Source organism: Lepidochelys olivacea (genome assembly GCF_965140295.1).
Source record: "Lepidochelys olivacea isolate rLepOli2 genome assembly, chromosome: 2".
Lineage (NCBI taxonomy): Eukaryota > Metazoa > Chordata > Testudines > Cheloniidae > Lepidochelys > Lepidochelys olivacea.
The window spans coordinates 210,276,247-210,292,320 of record NC_140412.1 but is presented as its reverse complement, the minus strand read 5'-3'; the positions used below and the strand labels follow the sequence as shown (position 1 = coordinate 210,292,320).

General features: G+C 39.5%; 1 protein-coding gene across 1 annotated transcript in view; it reads right to left on the bottom strand.

Moving 5' to 3' along the window:
• Positions 1-3,082: 3,082 nt before the first annotated feature.
• TRA2A (transformer 2 alpha homolog) overlaps positions 3,083-16,074 on the bottom strand; it is a 51,660-nt gene continuing 38,668 nt past the window's right edge. The window contains exons 5-8 of the mRNA XM_084618394.1: positions 5,769-5,884; positions 5,129-5,245; positions 4,260-4,327; positions 3,083-4,056 (exon numbers count right to left, since the gene is read on the bottom strand). Of these exons, the coding sequence (XP_084474520.1) occupies positions 4,046-4,056; positions 4,260-4,327; positions 5,129-5,245; positions 5,769-5,884 (312 nt within the window). The 3' untranslated portion in view covers positions 3,083-4,045. The remainder of the gene's footprint in view (positions 4,057-4,259; positions 4,328-5,128; positions 5,246-5,768; positions 5,885-16,074) is intronic.

Here is a 16,074-nt window from a genome sequence, read left to right as displayed (position 1 = left end):
CTTCTACAGGGATTACTTTGGTATGGGAAGATTTATAACTTCGTAGGCTTTAGTAATATGGCTTTCTATTTTCTTTATATTTTTAGCTGTCACCTTTTTTAATGTTTTCCCCAAACAGGAATGTCTGTCCATTTGGATGTGCAGAGTATCTATTGGGAATGACTGTCAACCATCCATGATACAGCCACAATAGCCTCCCACGTGGCTAGGATGCAATCATTCTGCAGGGGGTAGCTTCTAATGTTTTCTCTATGGAATCCTTTGGTAAAAAGACTCCCTGACCAAGCTGATCATGTCTTTTGTCAGCAAGGCCACAGCTGTATTAATCTTAATCACCTGAAACTAACACAAGTTCTAAAATGGGTTTTTGTTCGGCCTTTGTTTTTCTAAGTGTTTATTTAGATCTCATAATATTCATAAAGTTGTGAAGGAAAAATCTGCAACCATCCTAGCCTGAATAGTAGACTTACCCTTGGTTTTGAGGCCTTCTTCCTCTATCACTAATGTGGCATCAAAATAGTTGGATGGAAAGAATCTGACCTGAGTATTTGATTCTGATTTGGACATGTCTAATATAGGCAACTGTGCAAGGGCAGGGTGTATGTGTGTATAAGAACTACCGCCACTTTGGGCTTTTTCAGTACCCAAGGCCTTTTAGTGTGTTTCAGCAACTCCTGCTGTCTGAAGAAGCTTGCGTAGCAGTGGGAGGGCGGTATCTTGTGCTGTTCAGACAAGGTTCCCTTAATTGCTCTTAGGTGGGGCAATGTATGTTGTACATCTTCAACTGGGGGCAGACCAATCCAATAGAGGCACTGGACAGTGTTCCTTTGGGGGTAGGAAGAACCACTAGGGAGTCCTGGGATCTGAAAGACACTTGTCTGCTTCCCTAAGCCAGTTAGCTCCCATTTAAGTACTTTGAGGGACCTAAGTATCCTAGGTCCTTTTCAAGTAATCTGTGTTTGGTACATGAGAAGGGTTTTTGCACTTAGTGTTCCTTGGGTGCCCCTGCATGAGAGCCAGAGTCCTTTATGTATCTTCTTCTGGGAAGAGCCCACCCAGAACAGTCCCTGTGCTGTGTGGAAATTGGGGGAGGGAAGGAAAAAGGCTCCTTTTGAGCCCTTTTGCCAGCTTGAGAAAACAGATATAGCCCCGCCCCACTTTCTGACGCAGCCTGTGGAGGACTTTGCAGATATTACATAGAGGACAGCATGCCTGACAGAAGGCACTCCAGAAGAGTCTGTGCTTAGGTCATTTGCCTAACAAATAAAAAATGCTACCCCTTGTAGGGAGCAAGGGAGAAGAATGGGTTTCACTTGTTTTTGTGCCCATCAGTTGTCCAGAAAACGTTAGTTCCAGAGAATTTGACTCCTACCATGTCACTGGAGAACTTCAAGGTAACATAAGATAGTGCTGTGACCAAGTGGAGTAGATAGTTAAGCAACAGTTTGAGTTTCCTCTGCAGCAAAGCAACAAGCCAGTATTGCAGACTAGTGGTGCCCTGAAGCAGAAATACTTGACATTTTACTAAGAACCTAAGAAACAGAAGAGGGGAGATGGACAGAAGGTTCAAGCCAAGTATTTCTGGAAGTGTTAAGCAGCTGAATGCATCAAGACTGCTTCATAACTCACATTGCTTCTGTTTTTAAAGCAACTTACTTGCTTCACATGTAGTGAGACAGGACATTGAAAACTCACATTTTCAAGCACAAAGTATGGGTATACAGTATAAATGACATTTTTAAAATGGTAGCTTCAGTAAAGCTATTTCCTCTCATAGCAAACACTTCTAAGGTCCAACTACCACCAATTTTCTGATTATTTGTAATAAGTTATACAGAAATTAACTGCCACTTGCTTTTCACAGTAAGTACTGAAAGAATCTACATTGGTTTAACACATATTTATGCTATCCTGGGTAATTAGAGGTTGTTTTGGACTCAGTGCCATTTGCAAAACATTTTTCACAACCAGTACAAAATACACTAATGAAACCTTTTCAGACTATCGTTAGGTGTTTACATAAAAATGGCACCTTCTATGTCTATTGTGGTCCTGCCCCAAAGCCACTGATCAAGGCCTCCTTATGCTAGGACTGGTAATGCATAACCATTATGCTCAGAAAAACTTACAACCAAAGCTCACTGAAAACAACCAATCCCTGATTAATGTCAGGTCTGCTTACTTTAGTAACAATACTTTTTACAGCTTTACTCTTGTTACCCTGTAGAATTAACATAGCTACTGGATATGGATTTGATTCCTTGTGCCTAAGAATTATTCCATTGTTACACCAATGCAAGTGCAATGAGAGTTTCACAGGTGTCACTGAACACGAATCTCTACTTTCTTTTCCTGGGGCACCCTCCCCCCTACCTCAGTAAAAGAGGTTTATTACTTAATTTCTTCACAACAGAGTTAGGCTTAATTCTATTTTTTAAAATTGCTTTGAGAGTCTCAGTTAAAGCACTATACACATACAAATAACTATTACTGTGGGAAGTTTTGATGGTTTGGGAATTAAAAGGAGAGCTAATTTCAGCCTAAGTTTAGAAGAGTCAAAACCCTAAAATATGTAGTTAAAAATGCAATACAAATATTTTGAACATTCCTCCTCCATGCTGTTGCATCCAAAAATTTTGCTAGTGAACAAGATCATGTAAATGAGGGAAACTATTTTAATTTTCTAAATTTTGTCAATCATTTGGGATGGTTTCTTTGGAGACATTTACTTCAAATTGGTAAAGCTTTCTGCATGTGACCAGAGCTCCAGCTGTGCATATGTTTTACAAATCTAAAACTGAATGAAATGCAAAAGGAAATGAAGTAAATTAACTTCCACAGTTAATTAGTAATAGTTAAGTTTAATTAGTTGAGAGTATTCCTTGCTAACTTTTCCACTAAGTCAATACAAATAAAGTGTAATCTAAATCTAGTCATGGGAGCTGGATGATTCAGAAGATTCTTGGAACGTGGATCTTCTCCATCTCTAACTCACTGGTTAGAACTTAGCCCATAGTATTAGTAGTAGTACTTTTTGTTACCAGATGACATGTAAATGCAGAATAAAAGACATGAAAATCCATTACAGTGTAATTAACTTTATTTTGAGGAAGAAGTTTATATGTAACTGTAATTTTTCTATCCATACCAGCAACTCCAGAAGGACTGAAAACTAGAACTTCCTTAACCATCATTGTAATACCAACATGAGTTTGTATGAACAGCAAATTATATAACTAATTGCTATGTTCAATAAATATTTTTTCTCCTGCACTGATTAAGGGGAAACACTACTTTAAGTTCAATTAAAAAAAATCAGTTAGATTTGTATGGTTTTAACTTCAAATGTTATCCACTGAGTAGCAGTCTAGAAACTTTTCATCTATAAAACACAACTTTTATCTTCAGTGTACAAGAATCTGTTTTTCCAAAGAAGTTAAACCAAATATGAAAATTTGCTATCACTTTAATATTTTACACAAAGCAATTTAACCAAAAAAAAAAAAAAAAAACCCAACAAAAAAACACCTGTCGGGTTCATGACTATCTAGTAAAATTTGTCATTACAGAAAAGGTTCGGAGACGTTACTTATTTTTCAAAATTAACAACCAAGCATTAACAGAAAGATTAACAAGTTATTTTTTGGAAACAGGTTTATATTAAAGTAGCTGAGTGCGTATATTACACACAACATGCAAGCTTTAAAAAACATCAATGCTCTCTTCTCCTCATTAGATTAGCCAGGAGTACAACTGTTTTAAAAACAAAAACAAAATGACTTACAAAATGTAGTAACACTTTGGGATTTCTATTTAGTTTTGCTTAAGATGTTTAACTACACAAAACTACAACAATTACAATTTTAAGAGTATTACAATAAAAGGGGGTGGAAAACAGCAATACTTCAACTGAAAATATGTATCTTCTAAATGAACCAAAGATCTTATAAGAGAGATTTGAGGGGAAAGGAGGGGGAGACCAAAGGGAAGCTAAGGGAAGAACTTTATTTAAAAATCATGTCCACAACTGTAATTCTTCCGTTCTTCAGTAGCGTCCTGGAAAAAGATAACAATATTACTATAAAAATCATGTACATTTAAACATTCAAACTTGCAATAGCAGAACTTACACCAAGGTGAATTTTCTGTTGCCACATTCAAAATTTCTCATTCATCACAAGTCTATTTTCCATTAAAACTAACAAATCAAGTCCAGATGCACTAGCATGGTTCAATACGAACTATTTACATACACTTACTTGGGCTATAGGAGCGGGATCTTGACCGTGATCGGTATCGGCTATAATAAGGTGAAGGTGATCGTCTCCTTTAAAGAGAATATAGAAGTTGTAGCTTTGTTATGAAAGTGTCTTTATACAATCACTTCTATATGATGACAGTTGTTCCCTTGACAGTGGAAGATCGGACTGTATGGTTGATTTAAATCTGATCTGGCAGAGACTCACAATGAAATATTTAAGGAGCTTCCTAGCTTCTCTATTCCAAGTATGGTATTTAAACTTATGAGTTTATTTAGAATATGTTTATTATCCTATATGGTGCTCCGAAGTGTGCACAGCACTTCTGCAGACATGTAGAAACAAGTCCTTATCCCAAAGAACTTAGTTAAACTATACAACTTTGACAAAGGAGAAAGATTTTTAAATGGATTTGACCTCATGCTTAACCATCCCTTTAGTGGCTTTTACTTTCAATAGGACATATTTTCCATTTTGTTTTAATATTTCCCATTAATTATGCTTGCACCCCTGCCTATTTACATCCATTCTTATTAACTTGGGCTCAGATCTTTTTTCTCCTCCTCCCAATTATGAAACCTCACCTTTTTATTACATTAGCCTTTCCTCCAGCTCCCTACTAACATTATTTCCGTTCCCCCCCCCCCTTATTCCTCTAGAAATTAGTATGTGGACTGCTAAATATGCTATTTAGTTGACATAACTGTATTAGTAAGGCTACAAGGCTTGCTTCTGCTGATCTCTCTCCTAGGGGTCACTTGAAATTTAAGGACACCAGATATGTATGAGAGTCGCAAGTCTCCCCACAGCAACTACCTTTATTAAAAAAATTAAAATGAAAGAATCAAATAATTAATCCAACTTGTTACCTGTACCGGTAGTCATATTCTTCATATCTGTCATATCCTCTATCATATCCCCTATCGTAATAGGAATCACGACGACGACCTGCTCCTCCACCACCACCACCACCGCCACCTCCACTGCTATTTACAAAAAGGAACAAAATGGAAGCACAGAAATCTGCATTCTTTCTTGTGAATTTTAAGTTCTCTAAAATGATCTTCAGCATCCTCAAATGACAACTACTCCCTGTACACTTTCTGTCTCAGACTCAGTAGATTCCACATTTTAAAAAAAATCATTAAGTGCATTAATTGACCGGAGTGGGGAGGGGTTTAGACATTAAAGAGCCCTGGAACAATTCCCCCCCCCCATCTTGTTTATTTTTAATATATTCCTCACCCAGTAAGCTCTTGGGCTATAAAAGATGTTCACCTTAAGTAAAAATACCATACTAAAAGAGGGCTTAATAGTGTACCTCAGGATCAACTGCAACAAACCCACCCACCCTACATTAGAGATAAGGAGCAGCTTAAAAAAGGCAGACGACTGAAATCCTCACAATAAATACATTGCTCCTAGTGTCTGCAGTTCAATCCGAGTTCAAACATTTAGTTTAACTCGATCTGAGGGCCGTTCACACAGAATGAAGAGTCAATTCCTTACTGGGTTGGCCTGCCCATGTAGATGCCCGGGGTGGGGGTGTGCGCCCTCTTGGTGATGGAGTAATCCACGCGAATCCTCCTGCCGTCCAGCTCCATGCCATTTGCATGTTCCATCGCCTGCAGGGGAGACAGGGGCCCGGCCATTAGCTCGCGAGCTGCTACACCGCTTCATGAATAGGAGATAAAATGAGCGCTTCGCTTCTCAGTACGCGGCGCAAGCCCTGAACAACGGGCTCCAGTCAGGCTGCTTACTAGCGCCCCGCTGTGGCGAGCAGCGCGTCTCGCCCGCCGACATGCCCGTCGCAGGCGGAGTGTTGCAGCGCTGCCTGCACTGGGGCGCTGGAGTTACGTGACACGCGATCCCTGTGCTGGCCATTAACATACTGACGCTTTCCCCAGACTTCGACATTTAGCCAACAAAAAAGTTAACAGGCAGCAAAGCAGCTTCCCCTGCAAACTGCATCCTTCCGAGCGCCTGCTCCGACGCGGAGGGGACGGGCTCATTGAGAAGCCGCGCACACAGTGGCTTCCTACGGGGTGCATATGGCCGCATTACTGCTAGTCGGCTGCCATTTCATGCTCTCTCTGCCTCCTGCCATCTCCCTTACAAGGACCTACTCCAGCAGAGCTTAATAAAATGGCGGGCTTAGCCTACATGGATACCTAATTACAACCTTCCTCCCCACTCGCACTCTGAGCGGCTCGCTAAACCGATACACATCGGAGACTGTGCTGGAAGGCTGCGCCCCCAGACAGGGCTGAAACCCGCGCACGCCACTCACTCACTGGCCCCCTGCGACTCTGAGTTTTGAATCAATACAATGGCCCCCTAGCCCTATTCCAAATCATGCAAACTGGAATTCAAAGGTGCATAACACACTTTAAAGAGTTACGTGAATATAATTAAGACTTCAGTCAAAGAGATCAGAGTTAACCGCTATTATTTAAATAGATTTATTAGGTTACAATTAAGTGCTACTTGCAATAAGCAGCAATTTCTGGACCCTTCCATCTAAGGGTGTTCTCAGTTGCTAACAGGTCTTTGGGCAATCGGTTCATACTAACAATTAGTTTACCTTATTTAGATTGTATTTTCCTTCTCCTATGTGAGCTAAATAGAGTTTTATTAAAATTGGCATACCAAATTGTGTTCCCATTTTATGGATTTTAAGTTAAACATCACACACCACACAAAAGCTTTCTTGTAAATGATACACAAAGCATTCTCTTTACAGACACTAAAATTGTAACCTTTAAAACAAAATTAGATTAAGAAATGGTTCCTTTTCAAGCCCTCTTTTTAGCCAACAATTTTATAATTTAATGTTAAAATCAATGCAATAGGAATCTACAAGACACCACCATATGGTCACTGTTCATATCCCTACCAAACTGGAAATAACACGATTCTCCACTAACCAATTTAATCCCACTTAGTTTGCTCTTTTATAATGCTGTTTATATCTAGACTATATTGCCACCTAGTGATATCTATTCAAACTCAAAAATAGCTAGATTTAGTACACTGAATAGCAGAGCAAAACCATAAGGGGATAATAAGCAAGATCTCAATCTTTCAACACTACACTTAAACATATAAATACAAGGTTTTGAAGTGGTTGCATACCCATAATCTTTTAAACTATTCCTATAATGCCATAAAATAAATATGCTGTTCACCAAAGATGTGCTAAGATATAAAAAAGCAACTGGCTACAGAATACCCTAGAACTCAACAGGATTCTCAACTGGTGTCATTTTGACCATAGGCATCTCAGAAACTTGATAAAGTGAAATTAGGTATAAAAGGTGGGGTTATTTTATATTGCAGTGGAAGATGTTTTAAAATCTCAGGAAACATGAGGCAGCAATTTTGGTCAAGTCTTACAAAGCAAATATGGCGGAAGTGACAGCTAGCTCACAAATACAGACTTCTGATTGAGGTTTTTGTTTAACTGAAGAACTAACTCTACAGGAAAAGGAACTTCTAATTCAAACGGTCCCTTCCGTTTCAGGGAGAAGTCAGCCTTGAAGATGATCCATTTTGAGAGCTTTTATATACCAGCAACATACCTAAGACACTCAAACCTTATTTGCCAGTTAACTGGAAGAACGTCTTAGAACCATCATTAAGATAGGTACCTCTGTATCTAAAGAGTGTAATTCTAGTGTCATATTTTGACCCAAAATATTCATAAACCGTTTCCCCAAAGAACATTATACAGTTTAATTTTTAATTCCAGAGCTCTTCAGAAAATCTGACTGGCCTGCTTAGTGTCCCAAATAAATGTTTATCAAAAACAAAACACAAAGATCCCCCAAACCCCCCATAACACACAAAACTAAAAAAGTTGAACTGTCAGCATCATGGTCAGGATTTTTAAAATAACTTTAAAGCAATTTCCTTTTTTACCTATGTGTATTACAGTTTGTATAGACATCTATTTACCCAACAGGCAAGAACAATGGGGCCTAGTTTTTTAAAATGTAATTTAAGTCAAATAATTTTTATAACCTGATCCCACCTTCAGCCACTAGCAATTCTTCTTAATGATGCTCTGTACTACTCTTAATAGCACAAAGCAACAAACAGAGAAATCCATGCAATAATAGTTCATGGACTGCTTTTGGCATCTAAGGATCATTGCAAAATGACTCAACTAAGGCCACTTTGAAAATCTGCTTCCATTTCCTGCTTCTAAACGGTCCACAGGTGAAAGTGTCTTAAATTTGCACAGACATTGTCAGGGACACACATTAAGAATGCTAATAACTTTTGATATTGTTTGCATTTCTGTATCTCAAACACATTAGTTTTTATGGTTATTTTGTATTTATATGCAAAGCGTATATTTACTACTTACTGTAAAGTATATAATAAAAAAATGTTAACTTGCCTAGGGAAAGTTTCCCATAGTTAATTAAATTCTTTAAACACATTTGTAGCAAATATATTTTCAAATAGGATTGCACGTCCATACGGCAGAGTCTCAGAAATTCAGTTTTTAATCAAAAGGGAGGAAAACAGTATTGATTTGAATGTCTATACAGATGCCCAAAATCTAGAATAGATGCCCAAATTTAAGAAGAAAATTATTAAACTTTAATTTTGGTTTTAAGCATCACTGTTTACTACCTTTCAGAGGCATAATATGTTTTCCCCTGTTGATTTTGTCCTTTTCTATTTGAACACTGATTTTCTCCCCAATGCCTGAATGTTTCTACTGGACCCGAAATCATCATGGCTTTTATAAGATGATGTAACAGACAACTCTTCTACAGAAAGAAGTTTTAGTAGTTTACTTGTGTAGATTACATGGGCAAAACTTGGTAAGTCACCATCTTCACAGAGGGAGAAAGAGTGGAAGCATATGAACATTAATTAACCACATGTGAATCCTTCAATTCTAAATGATCTTAAACATGGAACAGCTTAGTAGCTGTTTAAAGCCTTACAGCTGTTCAGTGGGCTATTAACTTCTAAGCTGGTAGTTTGTGTAGATCTTAGTGGACTGGTATACCACCTTTACCCTAGGTGACAATGGCCAAGGATTCAACAGGCAGAGAATCAACTACACTTTCATCCCCCTACAACAGAGGTTTCCAAACAGTGGTATGCATAACCCTGGGGATACATGGGAGAAATTGTGCAAGGGTGGATTTTATTTATTATATTATTTATTGCATTTTCATAATAAACTAATCAAAGCTTTAAAACTGTGGGAATTAGTTATATAAAATACAGTAGTTAATTTACTCCAAGATGTACCAAAGAGAACACAGATACATTGATGTACAGAGCCCTCACCTCCAATCATCCTACAGCATGGGTTCAGTTGCCCACTAGAGGGGAAATATATAAGCTCAAGGGTAATTAAGGCATGGTTCCCTGTAGACTAGGGAAGGTGGCTGCAGGTTAATTGGAGCACCTGCAGTCAATTAAGGCCCTGTTAGGAACCTAATAACCCCTACCAGCACCACCCCCATCAGGCAGTCAGGGAGAAGGAGGAAGGAGAAAGGACTGGAGCTTGGAGGTGTGTTGAGAGGTTTGGAAGACCTGAGAACTGAAGCAAGGGAGACCCTGCCCAGCAGGACAGGGAGACTCCCTTCCCCCCAGCATCTAAGGACCAAGGGTAACCCCACCTAAGGGGGACGAGGGTAAGAAACCCACAGGGGTTGAGAGGGGCTGGGACTCAGAGTGAGGAGCAAACCCAGACCCCTCCGCTGCTTCCCTCCTCTACCACCTTCCCGGGCTAGTAGCGGGGCCCTCGGCACTCAAGAGCAGGGCAAAGGGTGGCATTTTAGCTCCCCACCAAGAAAAGCCCAGGATCCACCAGACTAAAATCAGACATCTTACCACACCTTACACACTGTAAAAATGTTTTAAATAAAAAAGCTTCCAGCTATAGCTTCTAAATAGTAGTCAATGCCTTTTGGGACATTCAAATATTTCTACATATATTTATTTTCAGTATTTCTTCACGAAGAACTGAGATTACTTGCATAGAAAGACTTTCTACTAAGTCATTGGCTTCTGTTACCTATTTCTTACCTGAAGTCCTTCCTATGTCATAATCACTTCCACAAAAAACAATTGTGATGCAATGGACAGAATTAAAAAATGTGATAGGACTACACAGTCACAACGAATGAATTAAACTAAAGCTTTTATGAAACCAATATATTGTTTAATACCTAATTCAGATCAGAATAAAAAATGCAAACAAATTAAGCATGTAAAAATAGCTTTTTATACTGTAATCTGTGAAGCCTTACATTCAAGACTATTTCCTTATAAGACTGAGTCAGTTTCCTACTCTGGTGCAGGTATTTGTAATGTTAAATATGTTAGAAATTACAAGCAAGCCTGCATTTTACATATTTAAACATCCTGCTAAGAATTTGGGATCCTGTTTTTTTAAAAAGCTTTAAAGAATTTACAAGTAGATAAATACAGGGTAGAAAACAAAATTATTTTTAACTGGAATGCTTTTCTAATGTTTCTATGTTGTGTCAGCAATGTCAGGACATTTTACAATCAGCAAACATGTTTTTAAATAATCATCCCATAGGTCCAAAACTCTCTTAATTTCTGCTCGTGCATTTTGTTCTCAAGAGTTCCTTCTGTATGATTTTTTTAAGCACTCACTGAATAATCTGTATGAGAATTTTCAAAGTCTGTAATAAACTACGTAAATTTATTTCTGAACACACCAACAAGCCAGCACTGTAGAGAGTAATTAGCACTGATAATTCATAACAGTGGTCTTAAATAATGTAAATATTTGGTCAGAATATTTTTGTGATTTTTTTGGAATTAAGTTCATGTTTCAGTGCTTGGGAAAGGTGATGAACTGACTGCCCTTAAGTTCTCTATCTGCAGAACAAAAACACAAAGTACATCTAGCAACAAAGTTCATGCTTTATCAATGTGTTATGCTGACCCAAGGAAATTAATCTACAAAGGTCTAAAAAGCAGCGCAGTCTCTATGCCTACACAATCCTTGGTGCCTTTACTTAGACTGCCAAGAGTGTAAATTACCACCATTTCTAAAAGTAGTTTTGTAAGATTAACAAAACTGTAAATTCCATACAACTGGCATTGATAAAATTGAAAATTTTCCATATAATTACCAATACCCTGAATTATCCAGTCTCTCACAGTTAGAAGTTTCCTGACCCATTATTGAACAAATACACAATGTTACAGATATTCCACCTCGGATTTTAGTGAGAAGGCATTCCACTTCCCCATATGTGCAGCATTGTTACTGAAAGGTGTTTTAGCTATGAGTGCGGTAGTAGTTTTTCCCACTGCTATATATATTCTTAGTCAACACAAAACATTCCTGAGGATGCATGTTTTTTACAACGGAAAAGTGAACCCCAAAACGCAAATAGGAAGTAGGTGGATAGGTGAGAATGGGCTAGAATTCCATCAAGGTTTTTAAGTAACAATGCTGTAAATAAGTGGAGGTAGACTGATTTTTCATTAGAATTTTATGATGGAATGCCAATCCTGTGAATTATCTCCAAAGGGAGAAGATTACAGATGTGATAATCCCTTATAATCAAATGCCATTCCTTAAACATCTCATTCTTTGAGACTGAGAAACTCCAGGAAGATCAACGCAAGTGACCACATACTGCAACAGACAAGACAAAAACAAATATCTTAAGAAAATATGTGAGTGATAAAACATCTCCTTTCCTCTAAAAAGCACAATCAGACAGAACCTCAAAGACTGAGCCCTCAGAAACCATACTTGTTTTACAATTGATCTTACTCAAATAAGAAACATCCTGGATAGGACAAAAAAAATACTCTAGCAGGTAGAATACTTCAGGTACCTCTGCTTTGAAAATAGCAACTGAAGACCAAACTGGACCCTTAAAGAGTCTTAGTAACATTGTTTTGAAAAAGCATACAGGAAGGACCACGTGCAAACTTTGCATATATTTTGAAGCAAAACAGGTCTTAGGTTGGCAAGTGAAACAACCCAGCCTTATGTAACAGCATGATAGTACAGGACTGCTAAAAGCTTATAGCAGCAAGAAATACACTCAACACAGCCTTTGTAGTAATAGCAACACCTATTCAATTGGTGTTAGATAGAAGAATCTGGGTGGATTAAGGCTGTTCAACAGCTGATCTTTTGGAAACATTGGAATAAAACTGTAAAGTCATTTATTGCATCTATTGAAAACAAAGATGGGTTTTGTCAGTTGACCCCATGGTGTCTTGTAAGCTCAGCAAGTAGATCTTTACAGTACTCCACATGAGAGCTCTTTGGAAAGAAATTACTCGCTTTGTGAAGTAACTGGTTCTTTGAAATGTCTCCTCCTTCAGGTGCACATTCACCCCTCAAAGCCCTTGATCAGAGAGAGTTAGCAATGTCTATTCAGCCCATGCACATGCCCATGCCTCCTTGTGCCCAGTACCAAGGCTACTGAGGGGCATGCAGGTGAATCGCCCTTTCCTCTCCACCCAAACAGGAATAGTCTGAAGCAGAGGGGAAGAGAGGTGGGTAGTGGAGCACCCACAGAGAGAGACATCTCTAAGAACCCAGTGATGCTGGAACAGGAGAGGCAAGGGGGCTATAGCCCCACTACTTTTAAAAGTGGGAGGGCATACTAGCCATAAGGGCAAGCGACCCGGGGGGTAGGGGGGAGGCAGAGCCATGGCAGAGGGGACACAGGGGAAGGGGCCACAGTTCAGGCGCTGGTGGTCCCCCCACCTTTAGGGAGCTTCTGCCGCTCCTGAAATAACCAGTTACTGCACAAACTAACCAACATCATCTTCTTTGAGAAGTGTCCCTATGAGTGCTCCACTTCAGGTAACTTCTGAGCAGTCTTCAGTGGAGGAAGGAGCTTCAGAAGAGAGTCCGGAACTGAAGACAATACTGCAGAACCAAGCCTGAACAGCATGGAGCAAGGCGTAATATTTTGATAACGTATGTATTGAAGCCCATGTAGTAGCCCTACAATATTTCAGATACTAGTACACTCACTCAGTAATGCCACAGATGTTGCCTGAGATCTGGTTGAATGTGCTATTACCCTAAGGGGCGGGGGTGGATGAACACCCTCAGCATCATAACAAGTGATAAATACATCTAGATATCCATCTTGATAGCCTATGAGTATCGAGAACTGATTGAGAGATCGAGAACTGTGTGGCTCTATCTACAAAGGAAATAAAGAGCCTAGGTGTCTTCTTAAATTGCTTGGTCCCATCTAAGTAGAAGGCCAATGCCCTTCTGACATCTAGGGTCTAGAAACAAAAATCCTGTAGAGAACTATGTAGCTTTGGAAAAAACACTGATAGATGAATGACTTGAATATGATGGAACTCTGATAGAACCTTAGATAAGAAATTTAAGATGTGGATGTAAAGAGAACTTACCCTTAAAGACCACTGTAAATGGGGGGTAGGGAAAGGGAATCTGCCATTTAGGATCCAGTCTCCTTAACCTTATGGCTGACGTGATGGCTACTAAAAAGGCTGTCTTCATAGACCAAAGCAACAGAGCAGGTTGCCACTGGTTCGAATGGAGGTCTCATAAGGTAAGTGAGTACCAGACTGAGATCTCAGGTTGGGGCAGGGTTTCTAATCTGGAGATAGACATTCTTCAAACCTTTAATAAACCTAGACCACACTGCATGAGCAAATATGGAAAATCGTTCTAGTGGAGGATGAAAGGCTGATATTGCCTTAGTATATATCTGAACTCCTGTGGTACCGAATAGGGGATCAGTACTGATACAGTAGCGGAGGCCATGGTCGCTAAAGTAGATGGTACCACCAACTGTGGGCATACTGAAACAGAAGCTGATGGCGTGTGGTGCTGTTGCTTGCTGGTGCCGAATGCATGGGTACTGACAGTTGGGCTGAACTTGATGGTGCCAGTCCTGAGTGTCTGTGCTTGCCCTCCTTGCTGGTAGAAGGTACCAAGTCCTGATTGGACCTCTCTCCTTCCTTGGTGCTCCAGGACTTTACAGCCTCTCCAGTACTGGATGAGGAGTCCTTCAATTCAGTGGTAACGATTCAAGAGGTAGAGCCTTCAAGACCATAGATCTCACCAGGGTCCTGGCATAGGGATGGATGAGCAGATTGAACGGACATAGTTAAGTAAAAATCTCCAGTCATGGGCTCGACAGGAGCACCCATAGGGACACCACTTGAAGAAGAGGAGCAGCTTTCTAACACCTCTATCTAGGTCCTGTTCAGTTGGAATGAGTGTAGTGTTATGCCATGCAACAACAGAATCAAAAGCCAAAGTAAGGCTGAGGTTTGGCTTTTATCCATACTGGAGAGTGCCATTAATTACTGCTACAAGGACCGCCTCTTTCTCAAGTCCTATCTAAAGGATGACAGAAAAATTCAACATGTCCACACATATTAATTATATTTAATTTCGTACGGCCTACGAGAGACACTCATGTACCAGGACCCCACTGACAGGCGCTCCATAAACACAGAACAAAAAAGAAGGTTCCTGCCCCAAGGAGCTTACAATCTAATTATACAGCAAGAGACAGAGGGTCACATGAGACAACATTCGCCAGCCTCACTGGCTACTGGTGTGCTGAGACCATAGCCCAACTGTTAAGCTTTTTGGGTGCACCATGGCATAGGAGAGTTTTAAGGACTGATCTGAAGGAGAACACTGAAGTGGTTTTGTGGATGTTTACAGGAAGCTCCTCCCAAGGGTGAGGGGCAGCATGGGAGAAAGCATGAAGGTCCTTGTTTGAAAATCTAACAAATGGGTAATGGATGCTAGCATCATGAGCCAATCAGAAGCAGGAGTAGACATCTTGATACTTAATCAGAAATGATAGGGTGGGGCTATTAAGTGATGTTGAGTTTGGTTGTTACCACCTATGATGTTTTTACTTAAGTAGAGGGAGACTGGATAGGATATGGAGAGATGGCAGTTACGTGTACTCTGAGACATGCTGGATGGACCTAAATTCTACCGTGACAGAAATTTAGCACTCTGGTAAAAGACTGGAAATTCTGTAGCAGTTTCACACTGAAGGAGTATTTTACAGAATTAAATACAAGCACGTTAAATTCAATTAAATGTTGCACCATAATTATCAGTTTTTTAATCAGCTGCAGAATTTTGTACTGAAAATACAGAACTGCATTGTGGAAGCTGGAGACTATCAACGGTTAAGAGATAGCTGGGGCTTTTGGAAACTGGGAAAACAGTTTATGATTGTGAAATAAGCATAATAGCTAGATGTTTCTGCTAATGTGGTCAGCATCATTATAGTTAATAAGGCTGACACAAACTGTCATAATTAGGTTCCAGAATTAACACTCCATTGAGCAGGAAGATAATTCATACTTAGACCTACACACTTAGGAAGACAACACGGAGACAGTTTACACTCATTTCATATTCTCTTCATAACCACGAGGGCTAGAAACTTTAAAATAAAATCTTAAATTTTGCTTAAGGTAGGGTCTGTGTAGCCAGTTACTCAGTAGCAGAAAACACAGGTACTAAATAACTCAAAAGCTGATCAGCTTTGGCAGGGTCACATTAAAAACTGAAAAGAACCTTAGTGAAGTTTCAGACATGTCAGAATGCACATGAACCTGCTAATGGTCCAAAGAGACACTTGTCTACTTTGGACTAGTTCACGAAAGACTAAAGCATAACTCCATATTGAACAGGAAAGAAAGTTCAGCTGTTTACATGGATTCACTTTAAGGGACACATGCTGGCATGCATGACTTCTACATATGGCAAGTAATTCCCAAAGGTATGTAAAAAAGTGCTCTGCTTCCAGTT